General features: G+C 39.7%; 1 protein-coding gene across 12 annotated transcripts in view; it reads left to right on the top strand.

The window, feature by feature from the left end:
* arhgef9a (Cdc42 guanine nucleotide exchange factor (GEF) 9a) overlaps positions 1-25,858 on the top strand; it is a 55,495-nt gene extending 29,637 nt beyond the window's left edge. For 8 of the 12 annotated variants that reach the window (XM_077531411.1, XM_077531416.1, XM_077531410.1 and 5 more), the window contains 10 exons: positions 3,168-3,347; positions 4,966-5,055; positions 8,260-8,460; positions 9,390-9,569; positions 10,253-10,485; positions 11,840-11,969; positions 13,153-13,284; positions 16,089-16,332; positions 17,299-17,367; positions 20,253-25,858. In XM_077531411.1, coding sequence (XP_077387537.1) covers positions 3,168-3,347; positions 4,966-5,055; positions 8,260-8,460; positions 9,390-9,569; positions 10,253-10,485; positions 11,840-11,969; positions 13,153-13,284; positions 16,089-16,332; positions 17,299-17,367; positions 20,253-20,431 — 1,638 coding nt within the window. In that variant the 3' untranslated portion in view covers positions 20,432-25,858. Of the gene's footprint in view, positions 1-3,167; positions 3,348-4,965; positions 5,056-8,259; positions 8,461-9,389; positions 9,570-10,252; positions 10,486-11,839; positions 11,970-13,152; positions 13,285-16,088; positions 16,333-17,298; positions 17,391-19,346; positions 19,415-20,252 lie in introns of those variants that run through there. The other 4 variants (XM_077531413.1, XM_077531415.1, XM_077531414.1 and 1 more) reach the window with 4 other exon arrangements.

Below are 25,858 nucleotides of genomic sequence, written 5' to 3'. Positions count from 1 at the left end.
ATTTTTTTTCACACAACTTAAAGTTATGGTTTGTTTAATTGTTATTATTATTATTTTAAATCATAGACCAACATAAATGTGTTAAATACGACACAGATTCAATTACTGTTAACACAAATCGATATGACAAGGATTAGCGTCCTTATAACGTCATTAAATACGCCAGGCAATGCATTCTGGGAATGCATACAATATATATGCAAAACAGGTCGATTTAACACGTCCGGAACGTATACCGGGAAAGTGTTGCCGCGTTCCATTAGCATTTGTGTTATTCTTCGGAACAACATAATTACACTTGAGTTCTGTAATTTAGGGCTGGTCCACGAAAATCTGCGTATAAATGACGGTAATCGTATATAAGTTATATACCGTTATTTTACCGATGTGGCCCACTTGGTAATATATTTTCTTCCATGCGGCCCCTGAGCTAATATGAGTTTGACACCCCTGTTCTAAGTTACTATGGAATAGTTCTTTTAAGTTTTGCAATGGTTAAGTAGAGTTTCGCGTTGCATTGTGGTCACCGGTAGAATCTGGGTCGGCTATTGCACACTTTGGTGTTGTAAAACCAAAGTAAATTGTCCTTGCGGCAAACATCCTCAATGCTGGATGGGTTAGCCTGCATGCTACTATGTTGGTACGGTAGCTAGCTGCAGAGACAATATTAACTATGGAGCAAGCCACGCGTTTGGCTCCAATAAGTAGGCTACATTATCACTTCTGGAATTATTCAGCGGTTTTAAACGTGGATTAGTTGATTAGAAACTACAGACATTGCATGATACAAGCCACGGGTCATTTTACAATCAGGGCTTTAACATGGAGACCATAGCGGGACTCCCAGTTGCACACGGCACCACTCAGAGCGAAGGCCCTATATATAAATATCTATGTCAACGGCTGCTTGCCATGTAGCTGTTTTGCTTCCTTTTGTGTTTCCAAATATCTTTGCAACTTGTTGCGCTGAAGAAAAAAAAAAAACACGTTTCTGTTTGTTTCATGTCAATTCAGTGGAGAAGAGTTGAAGGATGCCAGGAAAAGATTCAAAGCATTGTCAAAATAACACCAAGTATGATTTTATGTCTCTGGACTTCTATTTTAAGATGTGCCAACGGGGTTTAAGTCTGTATCTGTCATAGAAATTGGACTCGTGCTAAAGTTACCATGTAAACAAAATGCTCGTTCCGGTGACATCACACTATCTGATCCATATTCCCAAAATGTGATTCCGTCTTTAAATTGCCACACCCACACCAACACATTTCCAAATCACCACAAATTCACGCACAGCGCTATTAAAAAATGTACCCCGAAAACGATATTAATTATTATTTTTTTTATTCAGGCGGTGTTGTATGAGTTCATGCAACAAACGGGCATTATTATACGTTCATTTAACTGTTTACTATTTTGCAGTTTTAACTAAAGTAACTTACTAAAGTAAAATTTAGGGCTGTCACAAATGAATCTTTTACAAATTACATTTAAGTTGGCTGAAGTTGACGTACAGGCTATTAACCCTATACTCACTTCAAAGGAAACGTTTTCATATTAATGTTCATTCAAATTAATGTTTGGCATCTCAGTCTCTCGCCAGCTCAAGTGCCCCTGAGTGGACCCGAGGAGGATTTATTCAAAAATGGCCTCGCTCCAACTGTCACGCTCGCCTGGTCTTAATTTTCCATACGCATTTCCCACAACAATCTTTACACACAAACAAGGTCACTGCTGAGTGACGTATTGAGTAGCGATGCAGAGAGCTAAGCTAAAGCTAAGCTAAGTTAGCTGGAGATGCTCAACTTGTTAAGTTGAACAGGGCAGGACGATTTAGTGGAAGATACTTTGCTCCAGTGAGGTAGTGAATCGATGGGATGTTCTGTTACGAGGTTTTCACGTGTTCATCGCTAAAAAACTAAAGCGAAAAAGCTTCTGTGAAGGTGACTAGATTTTCAAAATTAAAAACAGGTTAAAATTTAAAAAAACAATTCCGCTGAGAATTAAATATAAGATAAATGTGACCAAATTTAATCTCTATTGAATCTCCCTCAAAGGGGTTGCGTGGGCATGTGAGCGAAAGACGGCCATTTTTTTTTTGCCAACAAGCGCCAATCGGGAGCAGTGGCAGGGCGGCTTGCTAATTTGCTAATGCTAAACGCTATCATGGTTGACAGTTCACCAGCGCTAAAACAGGACAATGCACTCACCATTATCCAACATGTTTTGCTCGGTCCCAGTGTTGTGGCAATGTAACCCCCTGAAAAAAAAAAAAAAAAAAAAAATGGTATGCCCTGGAACCTGAGTTGACATGCGCTTGTTCTGATTTTAATAATAATAATAATAATAATAATAATAATAATAATAATAATAAGCATTTTTTTGTTTTTATTTTATTTTATTACGATTAAGCAGATTGTTCCACAGTTGCAAAATTTGAGCCAAATTCGAAATACATGGTTGCGACTTTGTCTTCATATTCATATAGCTGTGCCAATTCCATACCGAGAGCCAAAGCAGATCTTGACTGGGTAGTTTGGGCATGGAGAATTCTGATGAAAAGATCTGGAAATAACTGGAAGAGGAAGTTTGGCCAAACAATATTGTTGAGCTTTGCCAAAGATGCAACATGCACAGCTTTAACGTGGACATGATGTAGACTGCAAATCAGGGGGACAGAATCGCATTTCCGTACGTTTAAATGGAAGACATAAGATCTAGTGCCCCACGTAAGAAGCAACGTCGCTGTCTCTTGTCATTTAAAGAGAATGACTTTTATCTGCAGATATCCCTGATAGAAATGCCAATCAGCTCACAGGCCATGATTTCCCCCTCCCCGATTGACTGATGCATGTTTGATGACTGTGTTGTTTCTCCTGTCATAGATTTACCCTTTTTGTGTTGGTACACCATGTTGTATTGTGCTGTGGTTTGTGTTAGCAACTGTTTGTCTAATGCAACCAGGGGGCTTTGAGGTTTTAGTCATCTGAGAGGTTGCAACTCAAAGGATAAGTGTTGATTGCAAATGCTATCACATAGACTATAGAAGATTTAAAAAAGATGTAAGCAACTTAAAACTTCCTACCAAAGTAACGCTATGTCAGTATTGGAGACAAACTTGAATGAGCCATCGATTTGAGATATCGTCTCTGTTCTTACCTCTCCTCTAGTTGATAAGTGGAGGGTCAATCGTCAACGCTGAGGCGGTATGGGACCATGTGACCATGGCGGACCGGGAGTTGGCATTTAAGGCCGGCGACGTCATCAAAGTGCTGGATGCCTCCAACAAGGACTGGTGGTGGGGCCAGATCGATGAGGAGGAGGGATGGTTCCCTGCCAGCTTCGTGCGGGTGAGTCTTGTGCAGGCCGCAGCTGGCCCGCAAGTGCGGACGCAAACATACACCAACTGGAGACTCGGGAGCATATGCAGACAAAACAAACATCGGTACGCTGGGTCTTCACGCATGTACGGAATGGCGAACCGTCACGTTCTCCGTTTGTTCTCTCAAAAATGCACTCACCATATTGCCATGATACATTGTGATTATATAATACCCACATCTGAAGTGAACTAACCCAACTCTTGTTTGAACTGATATCCTACTGTTATCACTAGGGGGTGTGCTCAAAAAATCGATACAGCAATATATCGTTGCGGATACACGTATCGATACGCAGGCGTCAGAATCGATGTTGCTCGTTAACTTTAAATAGGCAGCTAATGTTTTCCTTTGCAGCTTTCATTGTACCTAAAAAAAAAAAAAAAAAAAAGCAGCGTCTTTGAAGTTAATTGCCTTCAATTAATGCAAAAATAGCTCACCGGTGATTGGACACTGTGTCTTGGCTAAGAAAAATTAAAGCAGAGGAAGAATATCACCATTTATTTACTGATAAACTTAACATGGCACGTGTCTTAATTAGGGATGCGCAAGTACCGATACCATGTATCAGTATCGGGCTGATAGCAGCCTTTTTTCAAGTACTCGAGTACTCGTGACGCAGACGAGTACAAGCGACCGATGGCAGAGTTGGAAGACGTTAAGTGAGTCCTCCTTGCCTGTAACTGGCGCTAGCTTGCAGCAGTTTTTCACCAAAACTTCACCAGTTTGGAAATACTTCAAAATTGTGAATCTTGAACTAAAAGAGCATTTTTGTGTTTTATTTTTCAGCGTTAAGACTATTGAAGAGTGACTTGCTGTTTTTTTGTCAAAATTAAAGGAAATATTTTTGTTTAAAAATTTATTTTAGTGATTTTTTTTTTTTATTTGTCAAAATGTACTACTGGTATCGGCAGTTGGTATCGGTGAGTACTGAGGGTCTGAGTATCGGTATCGGTCTGAAAAAAAAGTGGTATCGAACATCCCTAGTCTTAATGTACCAATTTTCCTATATTTTGTTTAAAAAATGAAATAGAATGTGTTACATGAAAAAAAATGCTGTTTTTATTTCCCCAAATATTTCAAATAAGCACATTTTAGAGCTGTAATTTTAATACTTTCATAATTTTGCCCATATCGGCTCATGCCTATTAGTAAATTTTCCCGGTGTGTTTGTGAAAACTGCACCAGCACCAGAAGAGCTACGAACAAACAGATTTTTGTCATCCAGCATAATAAACATATCCTTTAGGTATACATATGACTGTTATAATAAAATGCAAAGTTTAATGTAAAATATCGGGATACGTATCGCCTTTAAGATCGTGTATCGGGATACATTTGTATCGCGATGCGTATCGTATCGTGAGGTTGGCGGCAATAACCCAGCCCGAGTTATTACCTTGAGGGCTCCCTGAAGGAATATTTTAGCATCCTTGTAGGTTGGAGGCTCACAGCCGAACGCCTCCCCCGCTTCCAGACACCCCTCATTGCCATTCCCACCCGTCCACCCTTCCATCGTCACTCCCGAGAGGGGCAGGACTGTCTACCAAAAAGTATCTTTTCTGTTGTGTCATTCTTTCTCTCCAAGGTGGAACCCCACCCTCCTCAGCCCCAAACAAAACAGGTTTTCTATATCAACCCCATAGCAACTCCACGGTTCCAAAACACCACGTCAAAGGTGCGTTTCCCCCCCCCCCACCCACCACCCACCCACCCAACCAGCCTCATCCACCCATCCAGCCTGTCCAAGCCACCACGCAACGCACCCTCAACATCACCAAACATTAACTTTCATCCAGTCACTCTTGAGCGGTGTCATATAGAAACTAGGTTAGTAGTGATGAGTCAAAAGTAAAATCTTAATTTTCTTCCTCGAGGTTTTCCCCCCCAAATATTTAAGCTGTAAGGCCGTTTGAGTGACAACTCATATTCATAGAATATTCACATGAATATTTATTTGCTCTTTAACTCATTTGCTCCCAATAACGTGTAAATATGTTTTTTTTTAATGTTCTAAGTGTCCCAAAGACGTATTTATACGTTTTGTTTTGTTTTATGCTAGAGCACACAGAAAGCTTTGATGCAGCCTCTCAGCTGCAAAGAACGGTTGCAGAAGTGGTAGCTATTACACAAACGGCCAGCAGGTGGCAGCAGAGCAAAGGAGATCAACCAGGGCCATGTAGAAAAAAAGCTCAATTACTTACAATTTTCAAATAATTTGTGAAAACTGATGAAACTTAGCTCTCTTCTAAAGCTAATTGCTGCAAAACGGAAGCAGATAGAAACATACTTTTTTTTCCTGATGAAAGAAGAGAATTTAATCTTTATTTTGATATGTTCCATGCTTTTATAGCAATTGAACACAATTTTCTGTGGGCCTTGCAAAATCAGTCAAAATTCAGTAACACAGCCGGGAGCGAACGGGATTGCGAAATGTGAAAATGGCTGGGAGTGAATGAGTTAAAAAAACAAAAAAAAAAACAATGTTTTTCAATATAGCTCTTTTACTGTTGACTCTGACTATTTGTCAGTTTGAAGGCTGCGCTACTGGTTCTCGTCTCTGCAGTTCAGTGCTCTCCCACCCGTCACTCTGCTTGTCTGTGGCGCTGCATTTCTCATCTTTTTGTGTTTGGCATTCTACCCATCAGTTCCTCAATGTTATAGTGGCAAAGCGTTTGTTGTCAGGTGTTGGCTGCTGGGCATTTAAAAAATCACACTCACTTGTGCCCTTTATATTAGGAGGATGGTATATTATGTACGTGAACCTGTGGGTGTGAATGTTGGGGAGCAAATGTGCATGTTTGCAAAGATCTACAGTGGGCATAGAAAAGTGAACACATCACTGTTAAATGATAAAATAATAATAATAAATGTGGTGATGAACTGTTTGAACTGACAATGGTTTTCTGGAGTGTTCCTGCACGTGGCGATATCCTTTACATCAGGGGTGTCCAAACTTTTTCATTTGAGGGCCACACACAGAAAATCCGAAGGACGCAAGGGCCACATCATGTTATGAAGAGAAATTGTGTTTAGTCCTAAAAATTGTACAAATAATTTATTTGTGCTTTTGCATGTTTAGAAAAATGCTACAGTATATAAACCAATTTATTTGTAATATGGCAGCAGCGTTATTATAGTTTTGGAATTTTTCATTTTAGTTTTTATTTTGTTTTGAGGTTTTTTTTTTAATTTAGTTAGTTAGTTTTAATTAGTTTTCAGGGTGGTTCAGTTTTTTTTTTTTTTTTAGTTTTAGTTCTTTAGTAAATGCTTAGTTGTAGTTTAGTTAGTTTTAGTATTAGTTTTTTTTTATGTGCACTATTGTGAGCAATTAAAAAAAAAAATTATTCATTATTCAGGTTTATATCAAAATAAATCTACTAAAAATCACATTTAAAATCATCTCCAAAGTCTCGTGCATTAAATTAATTACCAAAGACTATAATGAAGGACGTTTGCTATAATTATAGTTTTATTGTAGTTAGTTTTGTAAACATAAAATGTAGTTTCAGTTAGTTTTCTTTTTTTAAAAAGCATCTTCATTTTTATTTTTATTTCGTTAACGAAATTGTTTTTTTGAATTTTAGTTGTTTTCGTTAGTTTTAGTTGACTAAAATAACCTTTAATAGCATCTGTTTTTCGACACCCTCCCTTCTTCCTTTGACCATCTCCAAACATTTTTGCTTTGTTTATTTTATTTGAACTGAGTCAAATGCCATTTTTAGCATATTAGTTGCGGGCCACTAAAAAATGGACGGCGGTCCGCAAATGGCCCCCGGGCCGTAGTTTGGACACCCCTGCTTTACACAATGATGCCTCTTTTTTTTAATGCCAGAGCCGCCTGAGGGATCGACGGTCACAGGCCTTCAGTGTTGGTTTTCGGCCTTGTCACTTCAGATTCTCTCAATCTTTTGATATTATGGACCGTAGATGATGAAATCTCAAAATTCCTTGCATTTGTACATTGAGAAAGTTGTTCTTAAACTGTTGGACTATTTGCTCTCACAGTTGTTCTCAAAAAAGGTGACGCTCAGCGCATCCTTGCCTGTGAACAAGTAAACTTTTCACTGATGCTCCTCGAATGATGACACTCCACTGTTTCCATTAAATCAACCTGTTTACCTGTGGGATGTTTCAACAGTTTTTTTTTATTTATTTATTTTTATTTTTTATTTTTTTAAAGCATTTCTCAGCTTTTCCTTTGTGGCCCCTATCCTGGCTTTTCTGGAACTTGTTGCAGGCATCAAATAAAAAATAAGAGAATATTTTGAAAAAAAAACCCAAACAATAACAATCAATTTGAACATTAAATATGTCTTTGTAGCATCAATTCAATTCAGTTGAGTAGATTGAAAAGGTTTTCAAATGTTTTTATTCACGGTTTACACAATGTCCCAACATCATTGGAATTGGGGTTTGTTCTGTATGTCTTACAATATTGCTGTAACTTTAAAGACACACTATTTCTCTTGCAGATTTTTTATTTTTTTATTTCCTGAACTGAACAGGTTAGATCACACCCGTGGAAAAAGTGGAAAAAGTTTTAAAATAATTTACAATGGCGCTTTTTTTTTTTTTTTTTTCAGGTCATGTTATTTTAACAGTGGTGTGGTCACTTTTTGTGTATATCCTCTGTAAGGGGAGGTCACACACAAGGTCGGATATCCTCAGGGAGCTCATCTTTCAAATGCTATGGCGTGTGTCGTCGTATCTGTGTCTGATTTAGGTGTATGTATGTGGAAGTAAGTCTCATTCAATTTCCAATCAAGGGTCTGTTAGCTTGATTTGTCTTTAATACCGTTTCATCAAATGCAGTTTTAACGCACAACTTACCAAGTCATCACGTGTCCGTGTTTGTGCGTGTGACTGTATTTATCCTTAGTTGTGGGTGAATCAAGAGGATGGAGGAGGGGAACCAGCCGAAGGGACCAGCGAGGTCCAAAATGGTCACCTGGACCCGGCCAACGATTGTTTGTGTCTTGGCTCGCCTCTCCAGAACCGCGACCAGATGAGAGCCAACGTCATCAACGAGATCATGAGCACGGAGAGACATTACATCAAACACCTCAAGGACATTTGCGAGGTACCGAATGCATTTAAAGGGGTCTGTCTGCCGGATTCACTGTGGAAAATGCACTTTTGAAATACAGGATGTACACACTTTAACTTTCTCTCAGTCTACACATCTGGGTTTATGTTCATCTTTGGTGGTTTTCGTTTTCATTCGATTCCTGGCTCCCAACCGCATTATGACTGACAGCAGTGCAATCATTTCGCTAATAGTGGTGCCACAAATACAAAATGTGCACTTTTTGACAAGCGACCTCTTTAGCCTTTGCGAAATGATCAAGCCAAGCGGCAAACAAAATTTGCGGCGAAACAATTTGCAGGACAGACGTAGCCGCGTAGAACACGACGACACGCTAACGTGCGTAGCTTAGCAAAGAAAAAAAAAAAGTCTGCTGCATTCATGGCCCGTTTCCGAGCATGGGAAACTACACAACCCACGACTCACAAGGGTTGCAACAATATTGACCTTTATTTATAAAAGGTGCTTTTTACTTTGCTACCATCAGCGTTCCTTTATTAACTTTGTGTTTCCGTGCTGCTCTTTTTTTTTTTTTTCTTACCATGACTTTATACCAGCCAAGTTTAGTGTACTTTAAGACATTTTCTATTTTGATTACACTACTTGAAAACAGAACTGCGATTTTTGTTGTTTTACTCAAGTATTTTGCTGCTTTATAATTTATATTTTTCTTTACAGAAAGGATTTATTATTACAGTGTACATTTCCACAAAATAAAGTATAGCCTATTTATTTAATGCTATTTCATGTGTAATTATTTAATTTGTATTTCATATTCATTTAAAAAAATGTGATAAAATCAAAATTGTGATTTTATAATTAAAAAACAATTGTGGTATTCCATTTTTGCAAGATTGCCCACCCCTAATTACATTTATTTATTCATTTATTTGTAATTCTTTTTTTATTTTTTTTTCTTCCAGGGTTACCTGCGCCAGTGCAGGAAGCGTGTGGACATGTTTAATGATGACCAACTGAAAGTGATCTTCGGAAACATTGAGGACATCTACCGCTTCCAGATGGGTTTTGTTCGAGATTTGGAGAAGCAGTACAACACAGAGGAGCCCCACCTTTCTGAAATTGGACCGTGTTTTTTAGAACACGTGAGTTTTGTTGGGTAGCTACTGGTTTTCCCGATCCGATGAACATTTGAACATCCGTGCTCGCATCCCTGAACCATTGTGTACTGACAGTCCAAAAAAGCATATAAAGAAGTAACCGATTTAAATTATATATATATATATATATATATATATATATATATATATATATATATATATATATATATATATATATATATATATATATATATATATATATATGTATATGTATAATTGGGTTTTCTTGCCCACGCTCTTTTTTTTTAAAAAAAATTTAAGAAACTGTGTGCTTTCGTTTTGTCTTTTACGCATGGGCCATTGTGACATTATGACATAAACATTCTATTTTATAACTCTTATGACACTTTTAGGAACAATAATGTTTGGCTCAAGAATCAAGAACATGATTAAGGAAACAATTCATGCACTTGACATTTGCCAATGTCAAACATTCATGCATGGATTTTTTATTTTTTTTATTTTTTTTTTAATAAAATTGTACTGGGCAAGTAGTATTCCGCTTCAGTCCTGTCGGTAGCAGACTAGTATGACTAACATTCTTTTAAACACACAATAAAACATGAATATAAAAATAATATTCTTGAATTGCATGTTTATGCTTGGAAGATGACGATTGAAACGCATTTTATTTTTAAATGGATATTTCTGCTGTTTTTGTATTACAGCAAGATGGTTTCTGGATATATTCCGAATACTGTAATAACCACTTGGATGCTTGCATGGAGCTGAGCAAGTTGATGAGGGATGGCAGGTACCAGCACTTCTTTGAGGCCTGTCGACTCCTCCAGCAAATGATTGACATCGCCATAGACGGCTTCTTGCTCACTCCAGTCCAGAAGATCTGCAAATATCCCCTCCAGTTGGCTGAGCTTCTCAAATACACTGCACAAGAGCACAGGTGTGACACATTGTACACAACACTGGAACAGTGTTTTTTTTTTTTTTTTAAGATGGGTTCGATCGCACCCCAGGGGTTCAGTGAGTCAAATCATATTTTATTTTTCAATAAAGAAGGGTTCAGTGAATGCACAGAGGAAACTGGTGGGTTTCGGTACCTCCAATGAGGTTAAGACCAATGTATTAGAAGTAGGGATGTAACGATATCCAAACATCACGATACGATATTATCAGCATATGAAGGTCACGATACGATAATTATCACGATATTGTGGAGGCGTTGGCGATATTTACAAAAGATCACAATATTGTAGAAAAAAAAAGTGCAATATTGTGCTTTAGCGCTTAACAGCAATGCATATAAACCACCTACAATCTCTAATAACAATATTGAGGCACTTACTTGCTAATGCAAGCACACATTGATCACTTCACGAGCAAATTAGGTTCCCCTTCATCTGACAATTAGCATAGATTTTAAACATAGAAGGCCAAAACATCCCTAATTAAAATTAAATTGCACTATTAAACTAGCCACTAGAGGGTGCTAGAACTGCACAAATGGAAATCAACCTGACTTTTTTTTCCACAGATGTGTTCCTTTTAAATATTGTGAACATGATGACGACGATATTGTGGCAGTTTTAATATCACGATATTGCCCTTATCGTGACATCCCTAATTTAGAAGTACCAAAAATCTTGAGGATTTGATCCGTTTTCTCACTTTAGTACATGAGTGCACAATCAACACTTTTATGGCTCTCTTCTAAAGTATTTGAAGAGGTTTCCCTGACGATAGATGCAACCGGTACATGAAAATTGAGACAAGCAGACTTGCGCATGCAAATCCACAGAAACATTAGTGTACGAGATTTGAGCATATCCTCAGCCAGCTCCGGGTCATTCACAAACCAGGCGCTGTGAAGCCAGATCGGGACGGGTGCCAGCTCTGCCAGCAAAGCCTGCCAATTCACAGTGTTTGACTGCAAGAGAATCTGCCAAGTATAGGCCAACCCTCTGTCAAACACATACACACTATATTTGGATCTATGCAATCAGAGGCGTAATGGGAACAATCTTACTCGGATAGCATCGATGCAGTTGTATTTTACAGTCAAAGTGGCTACCGGTAATTAGAACTCAGTACTTGCTATTTGGATCGCTATTACTTCAGTATACATCCCACGTCTAATAAGGTACACTGCGTCTTTCATTACTGCAACTTCACCAGATTTTTTTTTAATTAATTAATTTATTTATTTATTTTTAAAGAGTGGCCAGTTTTCGAAGAGCTTAACTCGACCCTTGAATTCCCCAAGAGTCATTATGTGTGCGCCGTGTCTGTGTCTGCAGCGACTATCGATACGTGGCGGCGGCCTTGGCAGTAATGCGAAACGTCACCCAGCAGATCAATGAGAGGAAGAGGAGGCTGGAGAACATTGACAAAATTGCTCAGTGGCAAGCATCTGTTTTGGACTGGGAGGTACGTACGCGCGTGTGTGCGCGTGCGTTCAAAGTGCAAATGTCTTTTCACTGGCTCTGTACACTCAAAACTACAGATAAGTCTCCTGTACCATGAAGTCTTACTTAACACAACAACTGCGCACGTTGGTGTAGCGTGTTCCTTGAGGGGCAAAATACTCTGACTATATTATTTCTGACCGTGTCTTGTTACTGAATGCTGGTTTTACTTTATGTACAGTATTAAATCAGTTCTGCTCTGTCTTCATTCTCTTCATCCACAGTCGTTATCGCCAAGTTCCTCCTTGTTCAGTTTCATCTTCATATATGTCAGTGCTTCTCAATTATTTTCTGTCATGCCCCCCCAGGTATGAAGAAAACACCTCGCGCCCCGCCCCCCCTCTATCTATAAATAGTCTAATTTGTCTATAAAATTGTTATAAGCACACCTCTGCCTAACACTGTGTCCGTATTAATGTATCAGAGACTAAAAAAAGAAAGAAATATGGACCAAGTTACATCAAAGAATAGATTTATTAACTGTAACAGAAAAGATTTAAAGCACATCTGAAATTCAAAAATAAAATTAAATCCTTCATTAAACTATTAACATTTTTTGACTGGCCATGTCAAACCATATGATAAGGAAAAATAAAATTACATAAAATCAATAAATAATAATGCATTCAAACTGATCACCAACGTTAACGCAGGAGCACAATATTAAAAAAAAAAAACTTTTAACCTGCAAAACAAAAATATATAAAATAATTTGTGCTGATTAATTTTTTTTGCCGTGTGCAAAGCGCACATGCTCAGTGCAAACAAAACCCCTACACCACCGAGCGAATGCTCCCTGCCATAATGAGAGCGCTACTGCCCCCTAATGTAGTGGAGGTGCAATTGCACTTTATTCTAGGACAGTAAAAAATAAATAAAAATTAAAAACCATGTTCCCCGAGATGAAACTCGCCCCCCTTGATGGAGCCTCAAGCCCCCCCCCACTATTTGAGAAGCACTGATATATATGAACTGGTCATTGTTTCTTGAGTCGCACAATTCAGGGGGGTTGCAGTTTATCTATACATCTCTTAAAGCATGCTGGATTAAAAAGATAAAGCCGAAAATAAATGTATTATTTCATGATTATTTCACAGAGTAAACCTTTGATGTATTGATTTTGGTATCTGTTTTCCTGTGTCCAGGGGGATGACATCTTGGACAGAAGCTCGGAGCTCATCTACACTGGGGAGCTGTCATGGATCTATCAGCCATATGGGCGCAGCCAGCAGCGAGTCTTCTTCCTCTTTGATCACCAGCTGGTTCTCTGTAAGAAGGTAAAACGTCTTTCTCTTTGTTCACTTTCCTCCTTTTCATTTTGATTCCCGTTTGCTCTCGAAAACAAGCTGATAAGGGAGAACACAAACAACCGAGTCCGCTTGCTTGAAAGTTGCGCATCTCGCGCTGATCCCAGAGATGCTTGCTTAAGGATGGAAAATATACAGTATTAGCCAACGCAAGACGCATGAGCCCTCGGTGAAGTTCAAATACTCAGCACATTTCTCCTAATGTAGCCGCGGCGGTTTGGGGCTCTGATGCACCAAGGCTGTGCTGCCCTGTCAGACGAATGTTCATGCTCGGCTGCACGAATGCAGTGAGACGCTTGGACACGCTGTCTCACCGAGGCGGAGGGGATGCCGCCTCGCACGCATCCAAATGTGAACCAAAACAATTAGCTCATCATTTACTTACATGCAGACACCCAGTGTGTAGTTCATGTATGGCTTACATACTGTTAATTCATTGACTCGCCGCCATTTTCACATTTCGCAATCCCGTTCGCTCCCGGCCGTTCTACTGGATTTTGACTGATTTTGCAAGGCCCACAGAATATTGTGTTAAATTGCTATAAAAGAATGGAATCTACCAAAAGAAAGATTAAAGTCTCTTCTTTCATCAGAAAAAAAAGTGTGTTTCTATCTGTTTCCGATTTGCAGCAATTAGCATTAGAAGAGCGCTAAGTTTCATCAGTTTTCACAAATCTATTTAAAATGCTAAGTAATTTAGCGTTTTTTCTAGATGGCCCTGGTTGATCTCCTTTGTTCTGCTGCCACCTGCTGGCCGTTTGTGTAATAACTACCATTTCTGCAACCGTTCTTTGCAGTTGAGAGGCTGCATCAAAGCCTTCTGTGTGCTCTCGCATAAAAAAACATAAAAACATATAAATACGTCTTTGGGACACTTACAACATTAAAAAAAACATATTTACACGTTATTAGGAGCAGATGAGTTAAGTATTGTCTTCATTAATCTTTTATTGACCTCATCCACCCTGTATCTATCCCTGCTGATCATTTCTGGCACCACAAATCAATGTATGCGTGTGCAGAGCTCAGTTTTTGCAGTGCCACTTCAAAAAGTTCCAAGGATACGCTGAATTTGATGTTTTTGTCCTTTTTTTTTTTTCTATACTTCCTGATTTAGCATTCTCAATCCAGCGACGGGCCTCTGGGGGTGTTAGCCCTCCATCTTTCTCCTCTCGTATTGTTCTTATCACTATTGCGCATAGATGCAGGTTTATCTCCGCACGCTCATTAGCTGTTCTGTTTCTCATTTTACCCCTGCTGACCTCATCATGCGACTTGGATGTTGTTTGGTCCTAAGGCAATAGCGCTGTGGCGATTAGTTGATGTGTACGTAGAAGTAAATAAATCGACGTTGGCTGGACGCACTGTTGTTGCATGGTCAGATTTGGCCTTTGGGCTTATTTTGAGATTGTGAATGTGTATGTTATATAATGCTCTATCCATCCATCCATCCATCCATCCTCTGCCGCTTCTCTGAGGTCGGGTCGCATGGGTAGCATCTTAAGCAGGGAAGCCCAGACTTTGGTATCCCTAGCCACTTCATCCAGCTCTTCCTGGGGTATCCTGAGGTTCTCACGCCAGCCGGGAAACGTACTCTCTCCTGGGTCGTCCCTTCGGTCTCCTCCCAGTGGGATGTGCCTGGAACACCTCAGCAGGGAGGCATCCTAACACGATGCCCAAGTTGCTGCATCGTGCTCCTGTCAGTGCGGAGTTCAAAAGACTCGACCCGAGCCACTCCTTGATGACCGAGTTTAGTTCTTCCCTTATCTCTAAGGGAGAGCCCGGACGCCCTGCAGAAGAAATTAATTTCGGCCGATTGTATCCTGGAACTTGTTTTTGTTTCGGTCATGACCGTAAGTGAGGATAAGAACATAGATCGACTGATAAATCAAGACCTTCGCTTTTCGGCCGAGCTCCTTCTTTACCACAAATGACCTATACAGAGTCACCTCACAACACTGCACCGATCAGCCTCTTGATGTGGGAGATCTTTGTTCTTCACTCACTCGTGAACAAGATTCCAAGAAAGTTGAACTCCTCCAACTTTCCCGACCTGGAGTGAGCTCTCCACCCTTTTCCAATTGAGGTGGTCTCAGACTTGAAGGTGCTGAATTGTTTGCAAACAATATTTGAGAAACATTGTGATATTGTGCATTTGGAAGAAGTTTTAGATCTTTGAGTTCATCTCGTAAAAAAAATGGGAGCAAAAACAAAAGTGTTGCATTTATATTTTTGTTGATGCACGTCCTTGCTTTTTGCCTGCTCCAAAATTTCAACACATTAACACACATGCACATACAAATTATAGCAAACTTTTGATCCTGGTGCTAAATCTCGGAAAACAATCAGTTTTTATGAAATATGTTGCTGTGCAACAATAGGAAATATGTACAACTTTAAAGGCTTACTTCCCCCCGGAAATTTGGTCAAGTATTCTTTAAACATTATGATGTTTGAATTGTGAGGTTTATGTATCATTTTTACACACAGTATAATGATCAAAAGTAAAGTCTAACTTTTTTTTTTTTATTATTATTATTTGTGCAACTACAATACACTTATGAATGCCAATGATAAATTTGTGTTGATAAGCATATTTTCTGGAAAAAGGACATCTCTGTATGTGCGAAGTGGGTGTTAGTGTATTTGGGCAGCAGATGGAAAAGGTGTCAGATGACAGACTATCAGGTATCAATGAAAAGTAGCTTGTTAACACCTGAGTAATGTAAACGCACACACACACACACAATTCATCTTTCTGTGTACCTCACCAGGATCTGATACGACGGGACATTTTGTACTACAAGGGTCGCATCGACATGGATCGCTACGAGGTGCGGGACGCCATTGATGGGCGAGACGATGACTTCAACGTAAGTGTGAAGAATGCCTTCAAATTGTGCAACAAAGACAGCGACGAGATCCACATCTTCCTGGCCAAGAAGCCGGAGGAGAAGATCCGCTGGCTCAGGGCTTTCCATGAGGAGAGGAAGATGGTGCAGGAGGACGAGAAAATCGGTTAGTCACATCTTTGGATACTCTTTGCTTCATTCATCCCTCTTATGTAATATAATCTGTCTGCATAACAAAACTATTTGACGTGTACTATATTGTGGTATAAATTACAATTTTTTTTTTTAAATGATATGTAAACTTCAACGTTATGTCCTTTTTATCAATCGTGCTTATACTGATAAACAAACATTTATGCTGTTATTCATCAAAATATTCTTCCGCTGTCAAACTTTATCGCAGTTACCATTGCTCCACATATTTAAATACAATATGTACTTTTATGAGCCGAACAATGTATCGGTTCCAAAACATTATTTTTTTTCGGGATCGGAAGGAGGATTGTTGACAAAGAACAATGATGAAGATAAAGTTGCCACAGCATCACTTAAGGCACTTACTAAGCATCCAATCAGATTGTTCAGATGTCAGCCCTGCATCCCCAGACATAAATGCATATTTGTATGATGATATATGATACATGCTGTGATAAGATATATGATATGATATATATCATATGATGTGATATATGATTTGATATGATATATCACATGATATATATATATATATATATATATATATATATATATATATATATATATATATATATATATATCATATGATTATATCATGTGATATGATATATCATATGATATGATATCATCTCATGTGATAACATGACATGATATATCATATCATAGGATGTATCATATTATATGATATCTTGATATGATATATGATATATCATATGATATGATGTATCATATCATATGATATGATGTATCTTATCATATCATATGATATGATGTATCATATCATATGATATGATGTATCTTATCATATCATATGATATGATGTATCATATCATATCATATCATATGGCACTCACGTCACTTCTTTTCTATTTCGGAACTGCAATCTAGCCGTGTCAACGCTTATTTTTCACAACATACTGTGTTGTTTTCTGTCTAGGTTTTGAGATCTCAGAGTACCAGAAACGGCAGGCAGCCATGACAGTGAGAAAGGTGACCAAACAGAAAGGTGAGGCAACAAGAAGATATCAGGTGATTTCCATTTTCTTTTCCTCGCTGGTGTGCTCTGTCTTCTCATCGTTGTTTACTGTTTGTTCAACCTGCTTTTTTTAATTTTTTTTTTATTATTATCTCTTTTCATGAGCTTTTCTTAAACACACAAGCACTGGAAAAGTACAGTAGATTTTACGTTTACTTTCGGTCTTCCATTTGAGTTAAATGTCTGTCTGCTCACGTTAAGCTGACTTGCCACGTGTCGTAAAGCAGCTGTTAAGCATCAATGAAAAGACAGAGGGACTGTTTGCATGAAGTATTGAGTTTTAAAGATGACACCTGTCTTCATGGCATCTGGATCCTCTGTCATATAGTTTTAATGAAGCAATTTCTGACCTCAATTGTTTGTGGGGTTTTAACTTGACTTGATATCCAGACATTTATTATATACTTGACAATCAAAGCTGTCGCTATAGTTTTAGGAATTTTTTAGTAGGGTAGGTGCCCATGTAAGTTTAGCTCCTAAGCTTGTGACAAGCTGACAAGATCCAACACAAGATGACAGAGATATTATTTGTAAAATATGATGAACTAGGATAGTCAAAGTGTCTGAGGTAAAAGGTCAGATCTGTCATTTTATTTCCACCCCTCTGTAGCGTGCCAGCTGTTCTTCAACCATTTAAAGATTACAGGTACAGTGCCTTAAAAAAAGGATTCATAGCCTTTGAGCTTTTTCACGTATTGCAACCTCACAATCACAAACTTGAGTGTATTTTCTTGAGATTGTATGTAGACCCAACCTTCTAAATTGTAAGTGCCTATGATTCTGTAAAGTGTATTTGTAATCAGTACTCTCGATGTGCAAATCTTGTAGAAAAAGTGGCTCTCCAAAGTGTTGACCCAGGAGGGCTGAAAATAAACGCACGCCACATTTTTCAGAATGTTTTTCCCCTAAAATTATGAAAACTACCGTATTTTCACGACTATAAGGCCTAAAAGCCTTAATTTTTTCAAAAGCTGACCATGCGCCTTATAATCCGGTACGCCTTATATATGGATCAATATTGAGCCGCAACAGGTCTCGCTGTCAAGACGCTATCGGTGACCCTGCACGATCGGTGACGCGCATGCGCAGAAGGTCCCGCCATCTTGGATCGCTAGCTAATACTAATACTTTACCTGAGAGAAAATAATAAAAACAGCTGTTTATTCATTTTGGGAGTTGTCAGAAAGCTGGTTTGTAATCTATGAATCAAGTTTGACTGACCTATCTGATTGATTTGTTGACATTCCCTTTAGCACAGCACCATCTAATGGATGCATAACATAACCCCAGTCTCTACTGCAGCGCCTTATATATGTGTGGAATATACGGTACTTATCATTTCCATACCACTTCACAATTATGTGCTACGTTATGTTGGTCCATCATATAAAACCTTAAAAAAAAAAAAAAAAAGCGTAAAAGTTTGTGATTGTACGTGGCAAAATGTGAAAAACTCCAAGGGGTGTGAAGACGTTTTCAAGGCACTGAACTCTGCATCCTTTACAAGAACCTTTAGCCAGAACCTTTTTGTTCTCTCTGTCAAAACTGAGTTCACTACTTTAGTTTGTGATACAATCGCCAATGAAACGTGAAAAGTGTTAGAGCGAATTGCCGGGAAAAAAAACACATGCCAGACGCATTTTCTTCGATGCTAGCACCCGTCAACACAAACACTGGGCCCACATGTCACAGCTGCTGGTGTCATCCTTTGCATTTTTAGCCATTTAGTGTTAGTCTAGATGTTTTGTTTTCCATGATTGATGTTTTTCGCTATGGCCAGTTGCACAATAAGCATGATCATCCATTCAAGTCTGAATTAACCAATGACCACTTCTGAATGTTCTCTCTGGCGTCAACCCTCATCGATGTCTTTTCCCAAGTAAACGTTGTGTATTGTGCTGTATGTTGTACATGGCTGGCACAAGGTGAAGTACTCTTTTGAATTTCAGATTCATTTATAGATTTCATCTTGCGAACGAGGGCCATGTTGTATGGACATGGTTTGAAAATGCTAAAGGTATATGCATAAGCGTTCTCTTTAGAGCTAGCACAATAAGATGCCATGGCAACTGTTAAAACAGCATATTTGTTGTCATTAACGTTGGCACTGCAGCATGCAGTCACTGTCCAATGTGCTGATAAGCATCATCACGTGCAGCATCGCTGAGAAACGGCTTTCTCGGTCGCAAATAGATCAAACCGTCCTCACTGCTGCTAAAACAGCGTTTGGCAAAACACCTGCAACGAAGCGCACCGTTTCTCATCATTGTGATTTATTTCTGAGATGCCATGGCAACTTTGGAATCTTTCATCTCCAAATATAGTTTGTTTGTAACGACGCCAGCATACTTGTGATGCTTGTAGACTAGCCAAATGACATGGTAGAATCTAGTTAAATGCACATGAAAAGCTTTCTGTTGGGCTCTATTTTCACCACCCCTTGTGTTTCTCATGTGCTATTCAAACAAATATGCTGTCAACAAAAAAAATAAAAAATAAAAATGGAGGACCAACGTGTCTTGTCCAAAAGACCGTCGCAGCATCGGCTGGGATGTGCGGGTCCTCTTTGTTTGCTTGAATAGCATCTTTCGTCGCCCTTGTGTCATCACTAACGCTGAATTCCACTTGTCATCTTCGTCCGCAGTCATCTTCAGGTTTAACACGCAGGAATGTTACCAACGGAATCTCATTTTGACGCGCGCGCCTGTGTGCTGTGGCAGCATGAATAGATGTTGTGTTTGTCCAGCAAATGAGTGACAATACTGACGGATTTGTTTTCTCTTTGCTTTGTGCCTACGCCGCCTCCTCGCCCCCCCCCCCCCGCCCTCGCTTTTCTGCGCCCGCTGCTCTTCTAGGTGTAAACAGGAGCACGCCCCCCTCATATCCACCCCCCCAGGAACCCCCCCTCAGCGCGGGGCAGTATGAGGTAACGGAGGACATGGCACAAGGAGAGGTTTTTGAATTCAGTCAATCCAAAAGAGGCCAGGCTCCTTTCTGGCAAAATTTTAGTAGATTAGCTCCATTTAAGAAATAGAGACTCTTCCGAAGGACCAGCTATTTTTTTCTTAGAAGCACTAAACACTGGATGATCATGTCCCACAATGAAGAAAATACAAAAACACACTAACTTGAGACTTTCACAGTTAAGGACCAATGTTGAGATTGGGCGTGGTTGAAAGCAGCAAGAGGACTGAAGACTTTCGCAGAACTTGGGGGAATAAAACCGAACAAATCATACATGTTGAAAACCTTCTTAGTTATTATCACGCTTCTCCGGCTGAGTCAACCCTCACTTGCACTCTCACTCCGATTCTGCAACACTTAACCTGTATCAACAACATCTGAATGTCCTGGAATTCATAGAGATTGTTGTCTTACTCCTCTTTAAAAAAAAAAAAAAAAAAATCCATCGTCTGAAGACACAAAGCGGACAGCGCCAGCTCGTTGTACGATTGTGTCTTAAGATCTCGCTGTGCTGCTATGTGAAGACTGCGCGTTGCATTCTTGTGAATGTGTGTCCAAAGTAACGACAGGCCTATGGCGCTCGCCGAAAAGGAAGCTCCGCTCTGTTTGGGCATCGCCTCTCCCACCGCCGACGACAGACGCGTTCGAATCCGCTCTGTCGTCGCCCTCTCGTCGTCGTCCCGCCATCTTTATCTCTCTGCTCACCGCGCTCAGCCTATGCGAGTCAGAGGAAGCATTTCAATCCTTTCGGAAACCCGCCACCAGCCATGATGTGACGGCTCCGGGAACAAATCAATAGCGGGAATGTGGAAAGTATCGCGTATTAACATTCTTTCACCAAGCAGTTTTGACAGGGTATTCATATGCCATCACGCAGAAGGTCAAGGGCTGCGGGTTGCGGCGAGCTTGCCGCTCAGATGAACCTGCTGGGAGCGGGAGATAGGCAGGCTGCGCTCCAGCCGCCTCGTGCCAGAGTGCCCCTCCCCTCTCTCCCCAGAGACCCCGACCCCCCCCCCGTAGCACTGTGCTGGCAGCTCGCGGACGAAAGAGCATGCCGCACCTCTGGAAACGCATCGAGAGCGAGCAGTGAGGTCGATCTTTAAAATTTCACCTTTTCTCGTCAGTTTATTTCAAACTATTTTTGACTTATTTTCTATTGTTCACACTGGAAAATGGCAAGAACGGCCGAGTACTTTTTTTTTTTTCAAGGAAGATTGATGTGCACGGACGGCCGTCGTAAAAATGAGGTAGACCCCAAAGCGCCGCGAGGAGGTCAAAACGGGCCAAGGTTATAGAAAAGGAGCGAAGAAGAAGCGCAACGCGAGGATAGAGGCACAAAGATGGATCAAATGTGTAGCATGCAGGCATCCTATGATTGTGATTCATGCATCTTCACAGACTGCAGCTTACAATCTTGGCATTCCCCTCCCATCGTGTTGTTTATTCCAAATCTGATCCATGTTCTGGCACGGCGCTCCACACTATTAGCAGAATTTCTCAAGACGAGCCTGATCAGATGGATTTGTTTAACCCACAATGAGACGAGACGCTTCTTTCCGCTCAGCGGTTAGAAAAACTGATCTTGAGAAGGCTTGTTTTTGTTGTTCCAGTTGGAATGGAAGCAAAAACATCTGGCCACACGGCTTGTGAGCATATTTTGACCTCAGACGCATGTCGTGTTGGATTCAGTGGACAGAAACATCGAAGTATTTGAGCAATGTGCCGTCTAGGGCTGGACGATTAATCCAAACGTAATTGTGATTTCAATCTTGGCTTTTCTCGATCAGTGATAGGTTCATAAGTTCCACCATGTTGTTTAATTAACACCCCAGTTGGTGTTTATTGTAAAACTTAAAACCGCCGCTAATGCTAAAGTCAATGTAATGTCCCATTGAAATGCTAACAGGAAATTAGCATCGACTTCAAGAGTGTTATTCCTTCAAATGATAAATATTTACACGCAAAAGTTGTAAATACACATACACACAGGTAAGATAACACTACTAGTAGTTGAGTTTTAGTAGTTGAATAAATACTTAAAAGGGCCAGTCTGCCGGTTTGACTCTAGAAAAGGCACTTTTTAAATACAGATTCAAACAAACAAACTACTTCTCAATTTACAGATCAGGGCTTGTCTTCATTTCTGGTGGTGATTTTGTCCTAAACCCCCTCAGCCTATATTTTACCATTTTGTGTTTGTTTTGTAAACAGCGGGAGGTTTCTGTGGAAAGACAGTGTTTACACCCCTTCAGCCAATCACAGAGCGGGAGGGGGCGTGTCGCAAACGGGGCCGGGCGAATTTGCCGGCTGCGTGACGTCACTCCCGCGGAAATTTGAAAGCACGCACGGATTCTTATTTTTTTTTCACAAACTCATTCACACATGTAAGCTTCTGTGAGTGAATGAGTGAAGTTTAAGTTTTTAAAATCAATTATTAGTCATTTTCTTAATCTCAATCAAAAAAAATAAATAAATAATGTGATTGCAATCGTCCAGCCCTAGTTATCGTCATGACTTTATTACTAGTGTATTGTTCTTTGTCATTTGTTTGCCTTCAAACGGGCCTTTCCAACCTTTTTTTTTCCTGGGAAAACAGCGTCGAATTGATTTGTATGATGTACAAAATCTGTATTTTGTTTCAGTAAAAGAACTTTTGCGACACGGATCAGTGGTGTCTCTCCCAGTCGGATTGTTCTGGAAGATAATTCCCTTCGCCAAACAACATACGGTTCCGAGACCATGATAACCTCAGGTCCAGTGGCTGCGCCCGCCCCCACCTCCTTAGCCCCTCCCCCCCCTCACGCAGATGCACACGCACACAGAAGACACACAATCATGCGCACTTAACTGGCCCGTCGTCGTGCTGCGGAGAAGAGAGATGCTATCTAACAGTGCCTTCCAGCATTCCACTAGTGATTATCTTATTCCGTTTCGCAGGCAGGATTTGAATTTGTTCGTGTATTTTTTCCCGTCAGTGTGGGACTTGCAACGGTCTCTTCCTTTCTCTCGCACCAACGGGATCCGCTCGGACAGAATTCTTCCGCACGAGTCGTTTCTGTGCACACGGCACGCTCACAAAAAACACACACACAAAAAAAAAACACTTATTTTGTTACTATGTCACCCTTTGCATAGCTGCAATTACCTTGCACAAATATAAGTTATTCTGATTTCAGATACAGTATGTAGAAATGACGTAGAATTCCTTTATTGTCGAAAGAGCATTTGTTTGGAATATATATTAGAAATCATTAGTTTTTGCTTAGTCGAGTTAGAGTATACTGTTTCAAGAATATTATAAGCAATGAGTTATGGATTAAATAAGACAAAGTCATCTATTTTAACTGTAAATAGTGTAAAAAGAACAGATCATATATTTGGATATTGGTATTTTGCGTTGGAGACGAATGTTGTTCCAGTTCTAGCGTACGGTAGAGCTCAGTACCAGGTAAATGCATGCTCGTGGCATCCAATACTTTGCATGAGACTTAAAACAACTCTTTACACTTTGTTTGGTTTCCTTTCACTTTCTGATGGGATTTATTTTATTTTTTTATTTTTTCCCGCCCCGCCGCCAAGCGTTCAGTTGTGAACTCGCTCGCCATTTCACCGGAGGGAGTTCTGCTCTGTCCACCTGTCTGCCGCTTGTGTGTCACGTTTCTGCTCGCAGCTTTTTGTTTCTTAGTCCGTGTCAGGAAGAGGAAAAAGGACTTGGCCTCACGCAGAGTCAAAGTCGGCTCTTGATGGATCAAATTGAAAGGCTTTGCCAAATATTAGATGTTTCCCTTTTTTTTGTTTTTTCTTTTTGTTTTATTCCAATCTACACTGGCATAGCTCTAACGGCCGGTTATTTATGGCTGCCAGTAACGGCTGAGCTTCAGATCTGATAGCAAAACGGGTATCGTTTTTTTTTCTATGACAACAATATAAGAGTTAGCACTGATCATAGATGTTGTGTATCGATTTTTAGTCCAGCAGAAGAGCTGAATGCATAGGAACTCTGTGGGCTAAAAATAGCCCTAATCCAAAAAAAAAAAGAAAGAGTACTTCATTACAATTCATATCATGCTCTCGTTTCCAAATAATGCTCGGAAGTATAACAACTTGACAATGACGATTCATTTCTCACTTGTATTTATTTAATTAGAAGCCAAATATTAAAATTTTGGGTCTAATTTTTTTTTTTTTTCCACTAATGTATATCTTGGTTTTGTTGCTCTTATATGGTTCTGAGCTTATGTTTTATTTTTTTTTCAAGGCCTAGAGCAGGGGTGTCCAAACTACGGCCCGGGGGCCATTTGCGGCCCGACATACATTTTTTTTGGCGGACCGCGGCAAATACTAAAAATAATTTTTCAATGCTGTTTAAAAAAAAAAACAAAAAAAAAAGAAAAAAGAAAAAAAAGAGGGTGGATTAAACATTTCTAGCTACGCAAAGACACAAATTTGCAGCTAATAATTCTGTTTCAGAAATAAAAATAGTTTCATCCACTTGTTGCTTAGTGTCAAGGTCCAATTTGTGAAAACATCACATTAAATTAATGGTTGTTAAGTGTGGTCAGTTGACGACCGATTGTTCTTGTTGTGGTTCAGAATGTCAAGTTGGGATTCAGCTGCTGCTCTATTATAGTGGCACACAGGGGTCACTATTTGCCTTGTGACTGTTAGCAGTTTTCAATAAGTAACTGTACATTATATCAACCATTTATAATTGCTTCATTGATTTTGACCATGTTTAACTCATTCACTGCCATTGACGGAAAAAGACGTCAAATGATGCATTTTTTTTGCTGGTCTGGCAATGAATGTGTTAATAAATAACTTTTTTTTTTTTTAAATCAAAGTGGCCCTTGCAGCTTTCTATTTTTCTGTATGTGGCCCTCAGAGTAAAAAGTTTGGACACCCCTGGCCTAGAGGATGGCCCTCAATGCTGTTTTATCCTATTTGTTCTCCGGTCATGAGCTGAGACAGCCGAGTTAACCAACAGAATGCACAGGAGGCTGCTTTCGCTCACCCGTTTTTTTTTTCATTCCAAAACGTATACAAAGCACTCACGTGGCGCGTGGCGACATCACCGCTCGCGATCCCTTGCTTGCATCTGAACAGTCAGGGTATCACAAAGTCCAAATGAGCCATATTGGATGTGGTTTGCAATGACGGCAACGTGAGCCGAAGACTGACGTCCCACTTTTAGAAACACGATCCATTGTATAATACCATATAGTCTAAAGGTCTGAGTTTTGCCTCCTGCCACCCGAAATCCTCGTCTCCATATGCAAACATTTTTGTCATTTTTGTTCTTGCTGGCATTTTCAGTTTGATTATTTGATGTAGAAATGAAAAATAATGCCTATTCAATCCAGAAACTGTGAATGGGAGAGTGGAGATGTCAACTGTATGTACATTATATGTTTTGGTGTATTCTGAAGCACTGGGAATATGTTGTACTTCGCTGTAAAAAAAATAAATAAATAAATAAAAATGAATCCATATCTGA

This window comes from Festucalex cinctus, chromosome 9 (genome assembly GCF_051991245.1).
Source record: "Festucalex cinctus isolate MCC-2025b chromosome 9, RoL_Fcin_1.0, whole genome shotgun sequence".
Lineage (NCBI taxonomy): Eukaryota > Metazoa > Chordata > Actinopteri > Syngnathiformes > Syngnathidae > Festucalex > Festucalex cinctus.
Note: the sequence above shows the minus strand (reverse complement) of the source record. Positions and strands in the feature narration are given on the sequence as shown.